General features: G+C 46.6%; 1 protein-coding gene across 1 annotated transcript in view; it reads right to left on the reverse strand.

The window, feature by feature from the left end:
- LOC146189677 (TATA element modulatory factor-like) overlaps positions 1-14,527 on the reverse strand; it is a 38,687-nt gene extending 24,160 nt beyond the window's left edge. Inside the window, exons 1-9 of the mRNA XM_084604451.1 lie at positions 14,326-14,527; positions 12,850-12,983; positions 11,675-11,941; positions 8,966-10,102; positions 8,478-8,530; positions 5,533-5,636; positions 3,384-3,501; positions 2,277-2,332; positions 1,404-1,474 (exon numbers count right to left, since the gene is read on the reverse strand). Of these exons, the coding sequence (XP_084460577.1) occupies positions 1,404-1,474; positions 2,277-2,332; positions 3,384-3,501; positions 5,533-5,636; positions 8,478-8,530; positions 8,966-10,102; positions 11,675-11,941; positions 12,850-12,976 (1,933 nt within the window). The 5' untranslated portion in view covers positions 12,977-12,983; positions 14,326-14,527. The remainder of the gene's footprint in view (positions 1-1,403; positions 1,475-2,276; positions 2,333-3,383; positions 3,502-5,532; positions 5,637-8,477; positions 8,531-8,965; positions 10,103-11,674; positions 11,942-12,849; positions 12,984-14,325) is intronic.
- Between the last annotated feature and the right edge of the window lie 4,835 nt (positions 14,528-19,362).

Genomic DNA, 19,362 nt, shown 5'->3' on the forward strand with positions numbered 1-19,362 from the left:
TGCTGTACAAAGAGTCAGGGCTGAAGTAGGGACGTTTTTACATAGCGGCGGCTTCAAACAGCGAAAACAAAAAGGAACACAGCTACAGAAATAAGCAAGAAGCCGTACACAAAACACACTTGCATCTAAGTGCAAGCTTAAGCAAATCTTTTCCTGTAGCATGCACATGAAAATACAATTTCATAGCACTGTTAAGACTGCTTGTCATAAAGCAAGGCAAAAAATGTAACCGTTAAAAAAACAAAAAAACAAGCAGATTGTGGAGCGCCTAAGCCTCCAAGCGGTTTTTAGAGCGCAGCTCTTTGGCGGCCGTTCCTGGGTTTCGCGGCGGCGTCGGCCTCGTAACCAGTTCTGCCCCCCTTTCAGCCCCCCCCGTTCGAGCCGGCGCTTTGGCTACCGGAGCCTCGCAGGAGGAGGGGGGGTGGGGTACACTCAGCCGCGAATGATGGGGGCAGGAGCGCGCGCAGCTATTGGAGCACACGAGGAAAAAAAAAAGGGGGTCGCCGGAGGCAGCGCTAGCAGCGACTGAATGACGTCGCTAGCTAGTCAACACAACGTGCTGCGTAGAACACCGTCGCCGCCATGCAGAACGAGACCCCCCCCCCCCCCCCTCTTCCTGAGTGGAGGCGAGGGTGCTCTCCGGTTGTGGAAACGCCGACCCGCTCCGCAAGTATACGGGCGCACCGAGACGACCGGTCCGGAGGGGGATACAATAGCGCTCGCATCCTTCATCCGCAGAAAGCAACCGTACAGCGGCGGATCACGGTGCGTGCATCCCGTTCTCACTCGCTTCCAGGCTCGCTTCACTCGCTAGCGGCGTCAGCGAGTCGCTGCTATCTGTTCGTTGCGCAATGTTCCTATGGACCCACGCGCTGCCTCCCGCAACCTCCCGATAACTCAATTGCTCTCTTCATTTCTCGGACCACAAAGCGTCTTTCATGACAGCCAAGAACTGTTAGTGGAGTGTTTCTTGAAGGAATACGTGTGAAAAATTAAAAAAAAAAAAGAAGTATGTAATTGTGCTTATGTGCCTTGCTCGAAATCCTTGCCTCTTTTTTTTCTCTATTGGTTCACGGGAAAGGAAAGGCGCAGTATTTGTCACATTTGCTCTGTGGACACCTGAACCGCGCCGTAAGGGAAGGGAGGAAGGTGGGAGTGAAAGTGGGAAGACAGAAAGGGGAGCCCTAGTGGAGGGCTACGGAGTAATTTAGACCCCCTGGGGATCTTTAACGTGCCCTGACATCGCAAAGCACACGGACACCTCTTCGTTTTGCCTCAATTTATCGAAAAGATGAAACAGCTGATGAGCTGCGCTCAAATTTCGCATTAGGAAGTAACATAATCGTGGGCATTTTTTTAGTTTGTAAATCGTAGCCTGAACGATGAGAGAAAAAAAAATTCACCTTCTGACATGAGCTCAGCAATCTGCTCATCCTTTTCCTTGATCAGGACATCCATCTGGGAGATGCTCACCCTGAGAACAACAAAACAAAATGAAAGAGATGAAGGCAGATGTTCAATGTACACATTTTCCATCACGCGTGGTTTATTTTCACGCAAGCCCCTTGAGGTCAGTTTAATATTTCATTCAATATAACAACTGCCTAATGTATTGGTGTAGCACGTAAGAACAAGGTATACACACTATGTCTTGTCACAAGAGTACTCTATAATAAAGTTCACACATGACAGCAAGAGAATCTAATGAAAAAGACCTAGCAGGAAAACGAGGGCAAGAGATAACAGCTGAACCCATGACTAGCCGTACATACTATGCTTTTTTTTTTGTCAAACCTGTCGTATATGCATCTGTGATCCTTTTCAGTAGACGTATGGAGCTATAGATGCGCAATACTCCTAGATGTGGCCACTAAAGTAATGAGGCATGAGCATAGTTTTGTGTATATATGGGTCATACAGGCATACGGGACTTTTACGGCCTCCCATACAAGAGGGACATACAGGCACAGTTTCTTTTACTGGAAAAATAAGAAAAGTTGAAGACTTGAAACAAATATGTGCCATTCGTGCCAGCCAGGAGAGAACTATGCCATGTTATTTAAAAGAGCAATCCATGCCACAAGGCGGGAGAATAAGTTCTGCACCTTCCCGTGTTCCCCATTAAAAGCCCAAGAGACTACAGTGGCCCCCAGCTGCTTTTAGTTAGTCTCGTGATCTGATGAGCGCCCATTCTCCACTTACACATAATGATGAAGATAACTCAGACCTGCTGAAAAAACAAAGTTAAGGCAGCGTAGACAACAAGATGGACTCACTTGGACACAGCATCTTGCTGAAAAGCCTCAAGTTTTGCCTTCAGTGAATCCCTTTCCTACAGGGAAGAAAAAGAAAAAAAAAATGTTTCAAAGCAGATAAGTCAGCTACACCAAGCAAGTCTTGGTGAATAGAATATTATATGCGACTTGCTAGAGAAGTCTCATAACATACACCTTTCTTTTTGCAGAATACAGAGAAAAAGGTAAATATAGTAGCTATGAAAGAGCCAACAAGAAGGCTAGATAATTATACTATTCCTTGCTTCTGTAACAGTTATAGAAGGATACATACTTGCTCTGCTATAACGAGAAGCTCTCAAAATTCTGAACATCCTCCAGGTCAATGGGAATCGACAACGATAACTATTGCCCCAGCTATCACACCCGATAAGGGGCATGCAAGTTTCCAGGCCCCTATGCACGGACAGCCCATTCTCGGCACGAAAACGAACAAAGATTCATCCCAAAGTATCTTGGTCCATTGTGGTGCAGCTTTCTTTTCCAAAATGCTCCTGCTGCGCCAACTTGCCTACCAACGATTGAAGATAGATAAAGTGCAAATGAGAGACAGAGAAGCTTAGCTGTTAGCTAAGCTCCAATGTCAAATCCAGCCTTCTCGAAATAGTAAAATGCATCAGAGACACTTAATTTAAAAGGGATCGCTTTCACATATCGCATCGCATTCTACATTCAAAGAGCCCTCCCCCCCCCCCAGATTACAGAGGTTTTGAATTTTCAGCCATACTATGCGACCTTGCAGGAGATCACTGAGAACCTGTTGTTATGGGACAGCATGAATGATGCATACAGTAATGAGGGTTTTTTTTCAAAGCGTCGTGGGAAATTCTATGAACCTTGCTTATCCAAGTTTTTTTCTTCTTTGTGTGCATGCACGCATGTATGTGTAGTAAATGCATTTGGTACTGACGGATGGAAAGCTCCAATTATGGTTAGCAATAGATGCTGCTTTTAACGTCCATGAACAGCAACCTGAAATTGGTACTCCGCATACACTCCTGTTTCACAGGTGAAAGCCATGAAACAATCCCAGATACTTCTCACTTTCTGCCGTGCACCCCATCAAGAAGCTATTGCGTGAGCCCTCACCCTAGCCGTGTCCATGAGCTTGGTCTCGAGGCGGGCCAGGCGATGGGTGAACTCCTGTGTCAACCGTGATGTGTCCTGATTGTCCTTGATCCTCTGCTGCTCAGATTTCTGCAATGCACTGCACATCCAACAACAGCAGCAGCAACTTAGAGATATACACACAGAGACTCCTCACCCACAAAGGGCTCATAGATAGAACTTAAAGTAAGCCCAGCTATTTGCCAACAAGTGTGACTGAACTTTTCCTGTTTTTAAAGCTACTGTAAAGGAATAATTAAAAAAAAAAGACAAAAACACAGAAGGAGACATGAAAGGAAAAGGTGAGGATAGTGGAAAGAGGACAACAGAGGACATGACCCAGTGGTGTCCTATTCACTGAAGAGGACTCCTGACCCCACATGTATACGGGACTTGCCCTGTGTAGTTTACTTTCGCCGGCATAAGCTAGGAGGTCATTATGATAAAAGGAAACAACAACCTGCTGACATTCTGCATTAAGCTACGCTGCCCAAGAAATAAAGTGACCCTTGTGAGTAAGGTGTGCATGTCCCATTCATTTTACAACAATCCTTCAGAGTAGAAATGACAGTTGCCATCACAAAAATAACATGCCCTTATGTAAAAAGTTTTTTCCCAGTTGTATGTAGCATTAACTGCAAAGGGTAGGGAATGTCTGTACTAAACTTGCAGCCACTTATAACAGCACAATTTCTGACCAAGTTTTGCATGACCTAATTAACTTATCAAAGCCATACAATATTTGGCAAAACATTTAACATCGCATACTATGAACAACCTTACAAATCATAAGTTTCTACCTGGCTAGATATTACAATAAAATTAATAAGTCAATGGAGTAGGAATGACTGAAAGAAAGAGATAAAGACATCCTTTCTGGCTAGTAGCCAAGGCTTTAGTCCCCCTGCCCTACAATAGGTTGAAAAAATAACTGAAAGGACACCTATGCACCGCCTCTAAGGATTCTAATTAACAATGTGACAGCAATGATGGCTTCCATCTGTGGCTCTTCTTGCGAATTTTAGTTAGCATACATGCACTTTACTATTCACTTAATTGCCATCAGTTGCCATCACAAAAATAACATGCCCTTATGTAAAAAGATTTTTTTCCTAGTTGTATGTAGCATTAACTGCAAGGGGTAGGGAATGCCTGTACTACACTTGCAGCCACTTATAACAGCACAATTTCTGACCAAGTTTTGCATGACCTAATTAACTTATCAAAGCCATACAATATTTGGCAAAACATTTAACATCGCATACCATGAGCAACCTTACAAATCATAAGTTTCTACCTGGCTAGATATTACAATAAAATTAATAAGTCAATGAAGTAGGAATGACTGAAAGAAAGAGATAAAGACATCCTTTCTGGCTAGTAGCCAAGGCTTTAGTCCCCCCTGCCCCACAATAGGTTAAAAAAAATAACTGAAAGGACACCCATGCACCGCCTCTAAGGATTCTAATTAACAATGTGACAGCAATGATGGCTTCCATCTGTGGCTCTTCTTGCGAATTTTAGTTAGCATACGTGCACTTTACTATTCACTTAATCAGTGCCCGGCCATGTCCCCTGCTAACTACCAGCTACTAGAAGCATGCTATACCCTGTCTCGCAAGCTGTTTGCATCACTGTGGAAGATATGGGCTACCTGGTCCCATCTGTGTGGCATACACTACATAACTGTGGTCCAATGCCCATACGCTTTTGTAAATATAGCAGGTGGCTCCAACTATGCTATAAAAGGGAAGTAGCGAACGATCCACAGAAGGACCGCAGGCGATAAAACTGACCTGGCTGAAAACATGTTGCCAAAGGGTGGCATGTTGATTTCACCAGAGAATGGAATGGTCTGTGTACATTAAAGTACGCTTATCCGAACAAAGTTTTAAACTGCTTGTTTCATTTTCTGTGTTCTTGCAGTTCTGATTGGACCCGAGAGCTCTACATTTCAAAGTGCAGTAAACAACTTCTGAGTTTAAGTACACTGATATTTAGTTCCCAGTGCCGGCACTGATGATGCCAATGCTGACATTAGGTTTTTTAGAAAATGAAGCATTTAGTGCTATCATCCTAAAAAAAAAAAAAAAAGGCATCATTTCTTTCTTTCTTAAAACAGAGTCGCCACCTTTGAAGTGCGGCGTTGCTATCAGCCATCTCTGCCATCTCCTTGCTGAGCAGAAAGACCTTGCGCTCCCGGGCATCCAGCACACTCTGCAGCTTGTTCAGCCGCTGGAAAAGAAAAGACAGCTGATTGAAGCTGGCCAATGCATGTTGGGAGAGCAGCAAAAACAGCGGGATAATTATTTAACAGCTTTCTTGGGGGTACCTTCACAGTTCTTGTTTGCTAAAAACCTGCTTTGTGCAGTTCTTTTCAAGCTTTGTCAACATGAGCCGCATCAGCCTATGTACACCCACTGCAGAAAAAAAAGTTCTCCCATATCGCTCCAATTAATTTAGTCCCATGCAGACTGTGGCGGGCTTGTCCTGGTGGAATTCCTAACTTTATCCGCACACCCGACTCTCTCCACCATCCCTGCTTGCTTCCTGTCTCATGGCATGTAAGTTTCCTGTCCATGACTCCTTATACTGCTGTCAATTTAGTTTCAAGCCATTTATCTAGCCTCATTTCCGCCCTGTAGGTGAATAATAGAAAGTTACAGCTGTTACTTGACTCTTGCGCTTCTTAGGATGAGAGAAAAGCAGCAAAGAGAAAAAACATGAATTCCAAGTGTTCCCAGATGCTTTTTAGCTAACTTCTCACAAACTGATATTTTGATTTGCCTCACAGAGAGCAACTTCGCTGTAGTCTGCTTGCCTCCCATTGTAGTAATTTTTTAAAATAAAGACCTCTTCAAAATTCATGTCTGCATGCTACAATACCTTCGTTCAATAGAAATTATCCTTTCATGAGAGAACTCATGACTCTGGAAGAATACTGAACAAATGCCCAATGCGCATGTGGTTTCATGTATATTCTCCGTAATGAGGTCAGGGATGCCGCAAGTAATAAAATAAGTAGAGCAGTTAAAAAGTGAGGTAGTGAAGATTTTGTCACACAACATACTGAAAGTAATAAGGGAGTAATTACTCATTGACATCCACCCAAGCGCAGCCATTGACATCAATTGACATACTGAAAGCTATTAAATGATCACATTTTCTCTAGTATGCCCCGTGCAGCTGGTAATGACAATTATCTTACGTCACAAATTGGTAAGGTACGCAGAGTGTACACAATAACGTTTCCAGTTAAGATAACTTCGAGAAATCATCACTGTCACGGCAACGGTGCAGTACCTCTAACATATATGTGATAGTTACGCTATCATGCAACACAATATAAAAGCGACAGTTGTGGACACCACCAATCAAACAATCTCCAATGCCACGCATGGATCTGAGAGCTTATGTTGACGTGAGGCACAAGAGGAACCGCATGTCTTGTGCCAATGCTTTGTGTCTTCATGTCGCATATCCACCAGCCAGCCATCTAGGCCTCTGTGACAACTATTTCTGTAACACATCTACTAAAGCCATAAAAACAGATAGTGAAGCAAACACAACCTGTACGTGTTGTCATAATATGGGCCTCAGGAGGCACGCTAACAATGGGAGGCTGCAGCAGAAAAAAATAATGATCACTGCAGAATCTGCACTGTGGAAATGAGTAAGCCTAAGCGTTGCTGTGCTGTCTGCGAGATGTGTCAGCGGGATTTTGCAAACATCCACTGGACAGTATATCCTGGACTCCCTTGCAATCAGAATATCGGCTAACGACACAACCCTTCTCATCCCTCGACACATCCACCGAGAACTACTTATCAAGCCACTCCCGAAAAATATGTATCTATCCTACCATGACCACATCCGCACAGTCCGTCCAAAGGCGCTCCAAAAATATTATGGTGGTGAGTTGGATGCCGTATGGGTGGATGCTGCATGCACAGGTGATGAAGCGACCGCAGCCGTGGTGGATTCCTCCTCATTCCCTAACATTACCTCTCCCCCCAGACACCTCCCTAGAAGCTGCAGAGGAAGCCGCCATTGCAGTAGCCATATAACCCACATGGAAGTCCAGTACACTTTAACACATTCAAAAACAGCAATTCTAAGTTTTGCACGAGGCCAAGTCCATGTGCCTGCTTTTAGCATACTGGGCTCGTCTGATGCACCACCACCCTTCATGTGGAGCTGCCTGCGCACTCCGGAAATCCCAGAAATGAGGTTAGCAGCCTTTCAGCCCGAGGTTCTTTAAACAGGGCTCAGGTGACCTCTAATCTGGGATTCACGAAAGAGCCGATGCACTCGTCCAGAGAGCTGATGCAGGCCTGTCACCCCTTAACCTATACAACTACTATCCCTCGTTCCCTACTCCTGCCTGTACCCTGTGGCCAGGACCTTTTGCCCTCTGTCCGGCAGACCCTTCCCCGTGGGGACTAGAGTACTTCAAGACTTGGGAGGACTTGCATACCCTGCTGCACTCGGACGACCCAGCCGTGCAGACTATTGCGACTGGCCGGGCTGCCAGTGTTATGAGCCATATGGACAAACACTTGAGTTGCAATAGGGTCGTGTGGGGACCTGGGGACCTGTGCACCTGAATTCTTACGTATAAATGAAGTTTTTCTGTCTGTCTATGTATTCTATGAGTGACAGATACTGCGCCTTTTCTTTCTTGTAAACCAATTATAGAACGCTGGCAAGCTTTGATGCGTTCAACGGAATGCTGGTTGTGTTCGACAAGGGGTGCGCTATGTACCATGTGCAGCAGCAATGCTCAGGCTTTCGCTTTTCTGCACTGAGACATGTGACCAGAAGCTAAGAATTGAAACCAGTTGCTCTTAATTACACACTTATTTGGCTCTAATTAATAACCTAACCCATATCAACCATTTTGTCACTTGCACACCTTTCCTTGACGCTCTATTCGATGGTGCCATTCTTTTTCCGATACACCAGTTCCTCTTTTACAGCACCAACAAGGTCATGACCATGCGAAACCTGCTTACATAGCCATACAATGTTTACGCATTAATAAACAAACAAACAAATAGCAAAAGCCACACTTACTGCTCTAAGGTCCTCCACTTCTGACATATCTCCTAAATCTCCTGTGGCACTCTCTGCAAAAAGCAAGAAACAGTAAGGCGGCTTCAGAATGCCACAAGAATGACTCTGTGACAAACGAGACATAGAAGGGCAGGTCAATGACCTGCCAAATTTTAAGTTAAAATATGAATATAAAGAGAGCTAACAGCCACTGGAACCAAGGCAAACACAGATTATTTTTTTTTTGTGTTGATTAATGTGAAATAATAACTAATCATGGTGATAATCGATTTGAAATTATATTTTTACATCAAATCAATAAGAAAACAGCAGGAATCGTTATTATCGCTATCATTCTGTTTATAAGGCTTCTAAGCTTTCTCTTTTTTTGATGAGAAGAGAAGAAGCCAGCTAGAAAACTGAACTCACCAGAAGATGAGAAACTATTATGTAGACCCAAAAACAAGTGGTACATAAGATCTTGTCTTTTACCAATACAAGAGGCTCACCGAGAGGTAGGCCTAGCGAACCTTCCGACGTCCCTGCCGCTTCTGGACTCTCTGAGCGCTTCTCATCGTGCGCGTCGGACTGCATAGTCCACAGGTGCCTCGCTGGTGACACTGCACTGAATTGGTCGATACTGGACCCACCGTTGACTGACGAGATGATCTCGATGTCCGAAGAGGAGACCGTCTCCCCTTCCTCGTCACCTGATGGACTGCTGGACTTGCGAGAGTCTTCCGTCTCTTCAGTTGATATCCGCACAAACGAGGCCGACGAACTAGTTTCTGCTGAATGCGCACTGCCAGCAACCGACTGCGTTTCACACTCCTCCTTGACGGTGATGGCAGCGGTAGCAGTGACAGTGACAGGGTCTTCTCCTTTTACCGATGAAGAGTCACCGTCTGCTTGGTCACCGGGTTCACCTTCAGCTTGTTTCACTTCGGTGAGGCCAGTGACTTCACTATGCACCTCCGCCAACATCACAGGACCAATTACAGAGTCACCACCAGCACCTAGTGCATCAGCATCGTCGTCCTTCTTCTCAACTGTGTCTAAGGCAGCGTCGACAGCCACCCACAAGTCTTGGGAGAGGAATCCATCCGGCCCCGAGTCGGCTTCGGGCGCCTGAGCCACCTCGCTCGAATGAGGCACAACCACACATTCCTGGCCCACAAAGCTGTCCGAGAATTCAACTTTCTGTAGATCCGATACCCCAGGACTTTTCACATCTGCTGTCAACTCATCTCTAGATGAAGACCTGCTAGCCACCGCTGACGTGCAAAGCTCCTGATGAGGCACGGTCAGGGCAGCGCTATCTTCGGGAAGAGGATTGCTGGAGTCGTGAGCGGGTGACACGGCAGGGTACCCTGAGCTGGAAGCATGCTCCGGCTCACGGACGATCACACTGCCTCCATCCTTTGCTTCCTTGGAAGTGCCTTGCCAGTCAGAGAACGACTCTCGACTCTGACTAAGCGGAGAAGAACTGCTTGGAAATGACGACCCGATCAGTGTTTCCGTTGACCCGTCGGACTCGGCAGACTGCTCCAAAGTTGGGTAGATTGGCAAGTCGATGTTCAGCGGACTGTCCCTGCCTCCGCTCCCTGCTATCGCCAGTGTCTCAGAAGCAGCGGTCGGTGACAGCCCTGCACGTAGGAGTCGCAAAGCGTACATCATTTTACACGAAGCCCAAAAGAGTCCCCATAGAAAAAAAAAAAAACACTGGTAACATGCTCTGCATGTTAATGCTATAAAGAGTATTACTAAACATTAATTCTGTGTGTTGCGCAGATGGCACAACCTGCTCAACCTTCGTGCGCACATTTAGGGTGATACCATCTGACAACATGCGTGACGATGAACTAATGTACTGTTGGCACCATCTGTAACATTCCGGCACAATTAGTACAGGTACTGTTTAGAAAACAAAACATAAAGCACGGGACTTAGTTGTGTACGATGCAGAATCATCAACCTTAAATATGCTCATTTCCTGAGGTGGTTCAGTGACTTTGTATATCAATACTACAATTATCAGCTCCAAGTTCTCTTGCTTAGGGCATCATAAATCATGCACTGCATACAAAGAGAAAGCTACAAAATATCTGCAACACTGGATGCATCTTAGCTCTGCTGATATTAGTGATGAGCCTCTTTTCTTTTTTTTCATCTGCCAAGGCAGTTCTGAGGGCTATGAGATAGACACCGCCGCGGAAGGCTCAGATTCTTTAATATGCGCATTACAATCTGCGCATATGAGTGCACACTACCTCCATTGAAATACAGTCACCATAGCCACAACCGAAGCTGTGACCACGGACTCAAAACCAAACACCACAGCTGCTGAGCCTCAATGAAAAGGAAGCCACATTTCTAAATTCTTTGTAATGCGTGGACTAGAAAACAATGAGAGCAGAGTTAATAACTACCTGCCATGAGGCCAGGTCAGGAAACAAACTTGACAACATTTCGGACCCTTTACACCACTGTACAGGTAGGCATTAGAAACCACAGTGAGTTAGGAAACAAATAAGACTTTGTGACAACCTAGCTGAAATCAAGATGAGGAAATAGACAACGTTTTTTGATCAGTCAGAGAACTCCCCCCCTCCCTTTCACTTCCTTCTTTTTCAAATGTTTTACGTCAGAAGAGTCAACATAAGGCCCAGTGACCACCAGTGACCGTCGGGACCAAACCCTGTACATGAGGCAAGTGCTTAAATGAGTAGACACCGAGCATTCCTTGCATGTTTCGCTCCTTGCAATGAGGTACAAGAGAGATTATAATGTTTTCCTCATAATGTTATAGATTGCATATCAATCCCCAAATTATAGCTGTCATGTCAAGATTGAGTATAGGCCAAGTGAAACATGAAAAAACAGGAATATAGTTGCAGCTTTTTCCTTTACTATTATTCTGCATCTTAAAGCAGGCTTGCTTAATGCATCACATAACCTATACCAAAGTGTGAGGCCAAAGTTATGATCTGGCGGTTGAAATCAAAACCAAATTTGTATGAGAGAAGAATGTCTATTATAAGTGACTTAGCGGCTTTAAGTGAACACCATGAAGTGAACACCGTGGATCATGAAATGATCCACATATACTAGCGTCTCATGCATCATTACAAAGAAGGAAACAGGCAACCTGAAATTTGCTATCTATTAAAACCAATAGGCTAGTACTGCAGTAGATGCTTTGACTCTACTGAACTCACCTGTGTTGCTTGCCGGTGGCGGGATCTTGGTCGGCTGTAGGAGGATAGCCGAGGCATCTGAGAAAGGCTTAACCACAGCCGAAGATGTAGCTTCCAGGAATGACTCCCAGCCTGAGGCCAACTTAGAAGACTCGGTGTCAGCACTGTCTTGCCGGCTTTCGGGTTGTGCATCAATGTGGCGGGACGGTGTCGGCTGGGTGGATGTTGGTTTCTTGGACTTTGACAGCTCATCGCCAAGGCCAAATGACAGGAAGAAGGAGTCGGTGTCTGCACAAGCAGGGCAAAATATTCGGTGATAACGGCAGGGCAACTGATAAAATGGTGAACTATCATGAAATAGATACACGATAGCAAAGAAGTAAGCAGTTGTCACTGTGCCCATTCAGTATTAGATATGATTGCTGTTGTTGCATGCAAAATGGGGAAATGATAAGGGACACTATTATTCGGTGCAACACCCTCAAGCCCTCAATAAACCATGCCGTAGCAAAGATGAAAGCTGATCCGGTATTTAATGCGGTCGTCAATGATAGTATAAACAATAATCAAATGAAGGTTAATGCAATTTGAATAGAAGGAGCAGTGATCTTTAAAAAAATCCACATGGCAAGATTTAACAGCCAAGAGGAACTGTTAGCCTGCTTGATACAAATTACATGCTGGCATTCATTTGGAATCTGTCCGAAAGAAAGAATTATGCTTGAAAGCTTCACACAATGCATTGAAGACTTTAAGACAAGATGGTCGCCAGGGGTCCAGCCTGCACAGTTGCATATGACACAAAATGGCTGCTTTTAGTATAAGTGTGGTGTGTCCAAATACTTTTGGTGAAGTCTGTAAGTTTGTACTAGAGCTTGGCTTATAACCATTGTTATTATGTGTGTGACAACCTTCGGCCAGTCGCGACAATATAGTTGCACAGGGCATTTACAATGTCCTAGGTGCTCACACTTGGTGACCTCGTCTCCTTTTCTATTTTTTTTTGTTTTGTTTTGATTCTATGTAAGGGCAAGGAAATAAAAGCAGGGAGTGCGTAATGCTTGATGGATAAAGCACTACCACCTACAGTCAGCATTTAGTGGTTTGACAGGACTGCAATCAATGGAACTTTCATGCAAAAGTGGCAGTGAGGCGAAATTGTGGTTCCTACGACTTGTATTGTTGCGGGAACACACCATTAGGTAGGCTGAAACCAGACGCCTCGTCAGACTGGATGTCGAGTGCCCGGTCAATCCGTTTCTGGGCCGAGTTGAGGGCAGACTTAGCGAGGTTGGCGATGCCCACGGTGTCAAACCAACTCATGGGAACACTGCAAAGGAACGATAGCACATCTGACTATGAAACTCTAAGCACTTGTACTTGTACTTAAAGGACACTGTGATAAGCACGTCAACATGCCTTTGTTTACTCTTAGCAGCTTGCAATAACATAAAAAGTAAAACAATCCAAGTGTGACTGCAAAATCAGTGAAGCCGTGCATTAACAGAAGGGCAATGCCAGAATGAAAGATGCAACAAAATTGGTTATTTGTTAAACAACCACTGTTAATGAACTGCTTTTTCGGATAACTTAAAGTATCAGAAAAATTGGCACTGATGCATGAGACTGTCTAAGCGTCGGACTATGAAAAGGCATGATAAAAATAGTGAAATGCTATGATGACAGTTGCAAAGTCATGTGGGATTGTTTCAGCCATTGGTTGGTACTCATGTGTAAACTTGATTTTCCATAGCATACAGGCAATTAAATAGCTGCAAACTCACTAATGGTGTTCCAGGTCCCATAAAAGTTGGGTCCCTTGCTTGAAATGATCTGTGGCTGGGCCGCTTTCACTCTTATATGTGCAGGATGTGAACCAACATTTATGAGTATGCATGGAGATTCATTTTCATCTGCACTCTAGATCAAGTTAAACACTGCGTTGCGATTTTTTTTATTTCTCTTAAAGGCAGCGTTAGCCAAGCTTGATGTGGTGACAACAAGATTATTTCTATCGACACCGCAGTTACACTCCTTTGGTACTAACGAGTGGTCAGTTTCAGTACCGTAGCAATGACTGCAATCTCGACACAGCGGATATTTGTATAGGGGGCGCGTTTACTGGCCTGCGTAGCATGTTGCTGCAAACCAGGAAACGTCCACTATTATCAGGAGCGCATTTCTACAAACGTCTTATAAGAGGTTTCGGTTTACACTCAAGACGACAAGGTCGGCGTGCGGGACTTGCGATGAATGGGCTTCCTACGATCTCGTAGTATCACCTTAGTGTATATCGTTATGGGAAGGTAGCATGTCATATAATGACAAAGAAATGCAAGAAATGCGAGGATCTTGCAAGGTGTTGACAAAATAAAGGATCAAACACATGAGTGAACGACCTACATGAAGGTACTCGCACCGACTCGGCGCTGGTTTACACAGGAACACGAAACAACCGAACCGTGGGTTATAAACCATCATTAGGTCACAGACGACGCAATCCAGCGAACACGTTCATACGAATGCAACAGGGCGGTGCGCCAAACAACTATCCTTACATTACAGATACATTGGAAACCTGAAATGTCAAAACAAGGCTCGTGTCACAAGATAAACACGACTACGAGCACAGAGGCCATTACAGCGATGTCAACATAGGGAGCGTGGATCACCTTTTGCGGTCAGCACAGCATCGCTCAGAAACGACTGTGTGGTCCGCTGGGGTGTTGTATTGCCTCGCGGGACGAAGAAGACGAGGTGAGGACAGTTCCCTGGTTTACATTAGGATGCACACGTCGCCACGAAGCAAAAGTTCGCAACACATTTACCCGTGCTACAGCGGAACTAGGCGGAACGGCGGAACTCTGGGACGGGGGACGGGCTCTGTCAGCGTGGCCAGCCGCGTTTACGAACTACGCGCACTACGCGCAGTACCATGGCAGTAGGGCCAAGTAGGGCAGTACGGCGTACGGCAGTACAGCTGGCTGTACTGTGCTACTACTCGGCAAGCGGAAGCATATAGTTAGCGGAGGAGGCGAGCTCATTTTGGGGAAATATTAAAGTGTAAGTAATGCGCTGTAGTGCACTGACAGTATATACGCACGAAACGTAAAAGGCGCCTGTGTGCTATACAATTTCAGGGGATGTAAAAGATCTCGGTAGTGAAAATTTTACCTCTGAAAAAGAAGCGGTGACCACGCCGGCCTACACTTTAGGGATTGACACTTTATAACCTTTACCCCAACGCTTGTTCCTTCCCCCGCCTCTTCACGAACACCATGATGTGCCCGGCCTTCTTAACCACGGGAGTGTCTGCACTGTGGGGAAGGCTAGGTCCGATCGGACCTCTACCACGTAGGCGCGCGTGCCCTAACTATCTACAACGCTGCCCTTACCCCCAACCCGAACCCAAGGCGCGGAGGTCTGGGAGCTCGCCTGCTCCAATCTGAAAGCCCAAAAGCGACCGAACGAATGCATTGGTTCCGCGGACTCGAAGGGCACTAAAAAAGACCTAAGAGCGCCTGCATGTAACCCACTCTTTTCAAAAGAAATTAACGTTTTTGCTACCACCCCTTCACTACGGGGGTTACATAACTGTTCGGGAAGTTGTACCGTAGTCCGAAGAATATGTAGTCGAGCGCCGTAACCTGGTGCGCCATCCCAGCGGGGTTCGGTGCTAATGAAGCTGGCTCAAAAATTTTTGCGTTGGCGAGAGGATCTATGGAATATTTATTGATAGTGCGTGTTTTATACTTGTATTAAATGGCTTTTCATTTACCCTTCAATTCGGTTCCGGATGAGAGACGATCGAAAGATTTGCTGCTGTAAATGCACACATGCTTCTGACACGTTTTACACCTGCAATATAATCATTTAGTTCTGCGTTCATCCTTGGCTAAAAAACACACCTGCCGCGAGCGCGCTGAAGACAATTCTCGATTGCCATATGCGATGAGTGAAGTTTCTGCTTTATTTCACAAAGCAGACATTGGGGGCGAGTAACCGTATAACCCCTTGAAGGTGAAATCCTCCTCCCCTCTGACATCCGTGAGTTCATTCTCTGAATGGGTGGCAGACGTTCGCGCATGTATCGCAGCACTTGGTGTTTTGCTCGTGGTCATCCTGGCAAGATCATTGCATATTTTAGCGTTTGCAGCAAGTCGTCTTCGTCGCTTCGCGAATTTTTTCCAAGGTTTGCTTGCACAAATAGTTCACAACGTTGGTGCTTTCCAGTTCACTTTCACTGGCTTGGTTGGGAATATAGTGAACTAGAATACTATAGTTGGGAAGGAATGCCCTCATCATCGTGTCGGCTAGTTTGGTCTGTGCTCGATGGTGATGTTATACTTTTGCGTTTGGAGTATATCATACCATGCAGTCGTCCCGGTAATTGAAGTAGTCTTTTTTATGATGGACTGAAGAGGTTTGCGGTCACTGATGATCAGAGATGGGCATTTGACCACAAAAACCTGACCTCACCTCAAACTCAAAAATGTTTTGGTGACCTCATTAAACCTCACCCTCTTAAGGTAGAGGGGGACCTCGTCTCAATTTCTAGTGGGGTATGACGATCTCATTCAACCTCACCTCAAACTCAAATTGGGAGATTGAGGTCAGGCGTTCGACCTCAAAAAAATTGATACATTATTAAATTAAACCCCAACTAAAGGTAAAAAACGCATTTGTAAATGATCCTGCTACATATAGGCAAGCCAAAATAACTGTCATGAGAGGGGAACATGGACCCGGTTAAAAGGGGCGTCTCGCCGCGTCGGCGTACGAGCACCAGCCACTGCCTTGCTCGGTTGCTGCGCGTTGAGCGGCGCCGTCTCAGTGCGGATCAATGTCCGTAGCACCCTTCTTGACAGGGGCACCGATGATGTAGCCATACATAATGGTGGCCACGTGGCGCTCTCGCTGCCACGTGGGCCCATGACCGCATGATGCAGCGAGGCATTGGGCTTGAACAGGCGTCGCTCGCGTGGGGGCCACCGCAACGAGTGCAGCCGGAGCGCGGTAGGTATCAGTGGTGTGCCCTTGTCCAGAACACCGGGCGTATTGCAGATGGCATGGACGGCATGGTCAAACAGCCAGGGTCCTCCTGTTCGGGGAGATGTAGGCGGGTGGCCGGGACCACGGGGCACAGCAAAGCGGAGAGCCTGAGGATGCTCCCAGCCAAGGACGCCGCAACTACCGGGAGAGGGGACTCCATAGCCCTCAGCAGGTCGTCCACGGTGCGTCTGGTGTCGACCTTCATGACGAGCCCGGTAGACTGACTGCGCGGGGCCGTCGCCTTCCCGTGAAATGCTATGCCGCAGTGGGGGATAGTGGCAAGCAGCTCGCGGAAGGCTTCCGCACAACGAGCGTCCACCGCCACAACGTTCCGGGGCGAGTTGACCCGCTGCCAGGAACCCGGCCGCGCATACAGCTCCTTGTTGCCGGTGTGGTGGGTGCCACGTTGTCCGCAGCCTGAGCTGCGCCATTGGCGGTAGGCTTGCGGGCAGGGGGGTACAGATGACTGCTCGACAGTCACGTGCCTGACGTCCTCCGAGTTGCGCCGGGCGATCTCGGCTTTCAGTTGCGCCAGCGCGGCCCCGGGGCCGTAGGTCCCACTCGGGTGGTTGATACAGTGCTTCATGCACGGCCTGCGGCTTTTCCTCGGGGAATCATTGGGACGCCATGTGTTGGATAATGGCGTCTTTTCATCGATGATATCCACCGATCGACCTGTCATCCCCTTTTTTCTAATCATGACGTGGTGAGGTCTAGATGCGGCCGGCGTGCGCACGTGAGGCAGCCGCCGCAGTACGTGTCACGCATTTACTTTTAGCTCACAAACTTGGTTGGTTGGTTTGTGGGGTTTAACGTCCCAAAGCGACTCAGGCTATGAGAGACGCCGTAGTGGAGGACTCCGGAAATTTCGACCACCTGGGGTTCTTTAACGTGCACTGACATCGCACAGCACACGGGCGCCTTGCTTTTCGCCTCCCTCGAAAAGCTGCCGCCGAGGCCGGGATTCGATCCCGCGTCCTTGGGAACAGTAGTCGAGCGCCGTAACCACTGCGCCACCCCGGCGGGGTTTAGCTCACAAACTGTTTGCAGCTCTGCGAAAGGCTGAGGAGGCCTGGTTCGATCAGGATCATGCGCACTACAATAGGGAATCATGGTCCTATGCGCCTTTCGGCTCCTGAATTAATGGGGACAGTCGGAGCCCATTTATTCATTGTAGTGTGCAGGGGCGGGAGGCACTTAGAAGCCCAATTGCATTATAGTGCGCGTGATCCTGAATGGACCAGGATCCCCCATCCTTTCGCAGTGCTGCAAGCATCTTGTGAGACGAAGTATAGTATATGGAGGGGTAGGCCTTTCGCAGGAGTGCGGTATGGCGCGTCCGCGAACCCTGAACAGAATTCTGGAATTCAGGGTACCACCTCGCCAACCAGACTGAGACGAGCTTCCATGGGAACTTGTTTTCCTTTCAAGCTGAACTGATTAATCCTACGGTTGTGTCGTTCAAGTTGCTTGACCGCATTCATCGCGTGTGCATTCTGTCAAGCCGTTTACGCAGTTATTGTTGGATAGCTACAGCACATACAAACAAAAAAGGACGAGAGCAAGGAAGAGAGGCGAACGCGCAACACGGAGGGCCCGCGATCTCTGCTGTGGACACTCTCATCCATTCGCAGTCCGTCCGTATCTGATTCTGCTCATGCTGTTCGTGCCCAACTGTACCAATACTTCCCAAAAGCAGCGGCGTCTACGTGTCAACACTCTGAAAGGCTAACAGAGATTTGCCGTTTGCTACAAAAACAAAGAACTGAATGACCTCGCCGGTTGGTGCAGATGGGGATAGAGCGGTTGCAGCTGTCCATGGGCCTCAGAGCAAATGCCAAGGAAAAGGCCAACTGTGAGATGTGCGGCTCTGCTGGGCTGCAGTAAGTGATGCAATGTAACGTAGCGTAACCATTACGTAATTTACGCTATTTTAAAAAAAAGGAATGTACAAACGAATGTCACGTACCAAAAACAGGGAGGGGACAACTGCACTGCAAAGAGTGTACGTACGCTTAAAAGGCTTGGATCATCGACTCCCTACTACACTCCACAGCTCTAGCTAATGATCGATCTTGATTGAAAAAAAGAAAGATGAATCTTTGAATATATCATTCTGACGCCGAATTTTTTTTATTGTGATAGCAATACTGCGCCAGGTTTCGGCCCGTCGTTGTCTGTCTCGGGGACGCGTTTTATTACTCATTTTCTCTCCCTGATTTACATGGTTTCTTCCAGTTGTGGTTTTATGATGACAACTTGTTATGGCTTTCGGGATTGCGTCTAGTTTTCTTACCAGATGCACTCTTCCCGATAGCGTACTAGTGCTTCCCCAACGACACGACGTCTAGGAATTTTCTTACTATGTGTCTTGTGAAGTCCTTCTAGAGAGTCAACTACCAGGTCATAATCTATTGTTATGATACCCATGCTGTCTTCTGTCTTCCTTCCAATAAAAGGGGCGAGCTCATCTCCAACAATTACGAATTCTATAGGACATGCTTTTTCCAATCTTTGGCAACCTCAAGTTGGGCTATGCCTTTGGAACCAAATCTGCTTCCGTTCCACGTCTGCATTGCCGTTGCTCTCGCTCTCAGCTGCTGTGGCTGGACGTGTTCGGCTTTAATCGCATTAGCATCCGCTCCACTGTCTACTTG

This window comes from Amblyomma maculatum, chromosome 5 (genome assembly GCF_055883805.1).
Source record: "Amblyomma maculatum isolate TAMU_Amacu chromosome 5, ASM5588380v1, whole genome shotgun sequence".
In the NCBI taxonomy this organism is placed as follows: Eukaryota; Metazoa; Arthropoda; class Arachnida; order Ixodida; family Ixodidae; genus Amblyomma; species Amblyomma maculatum.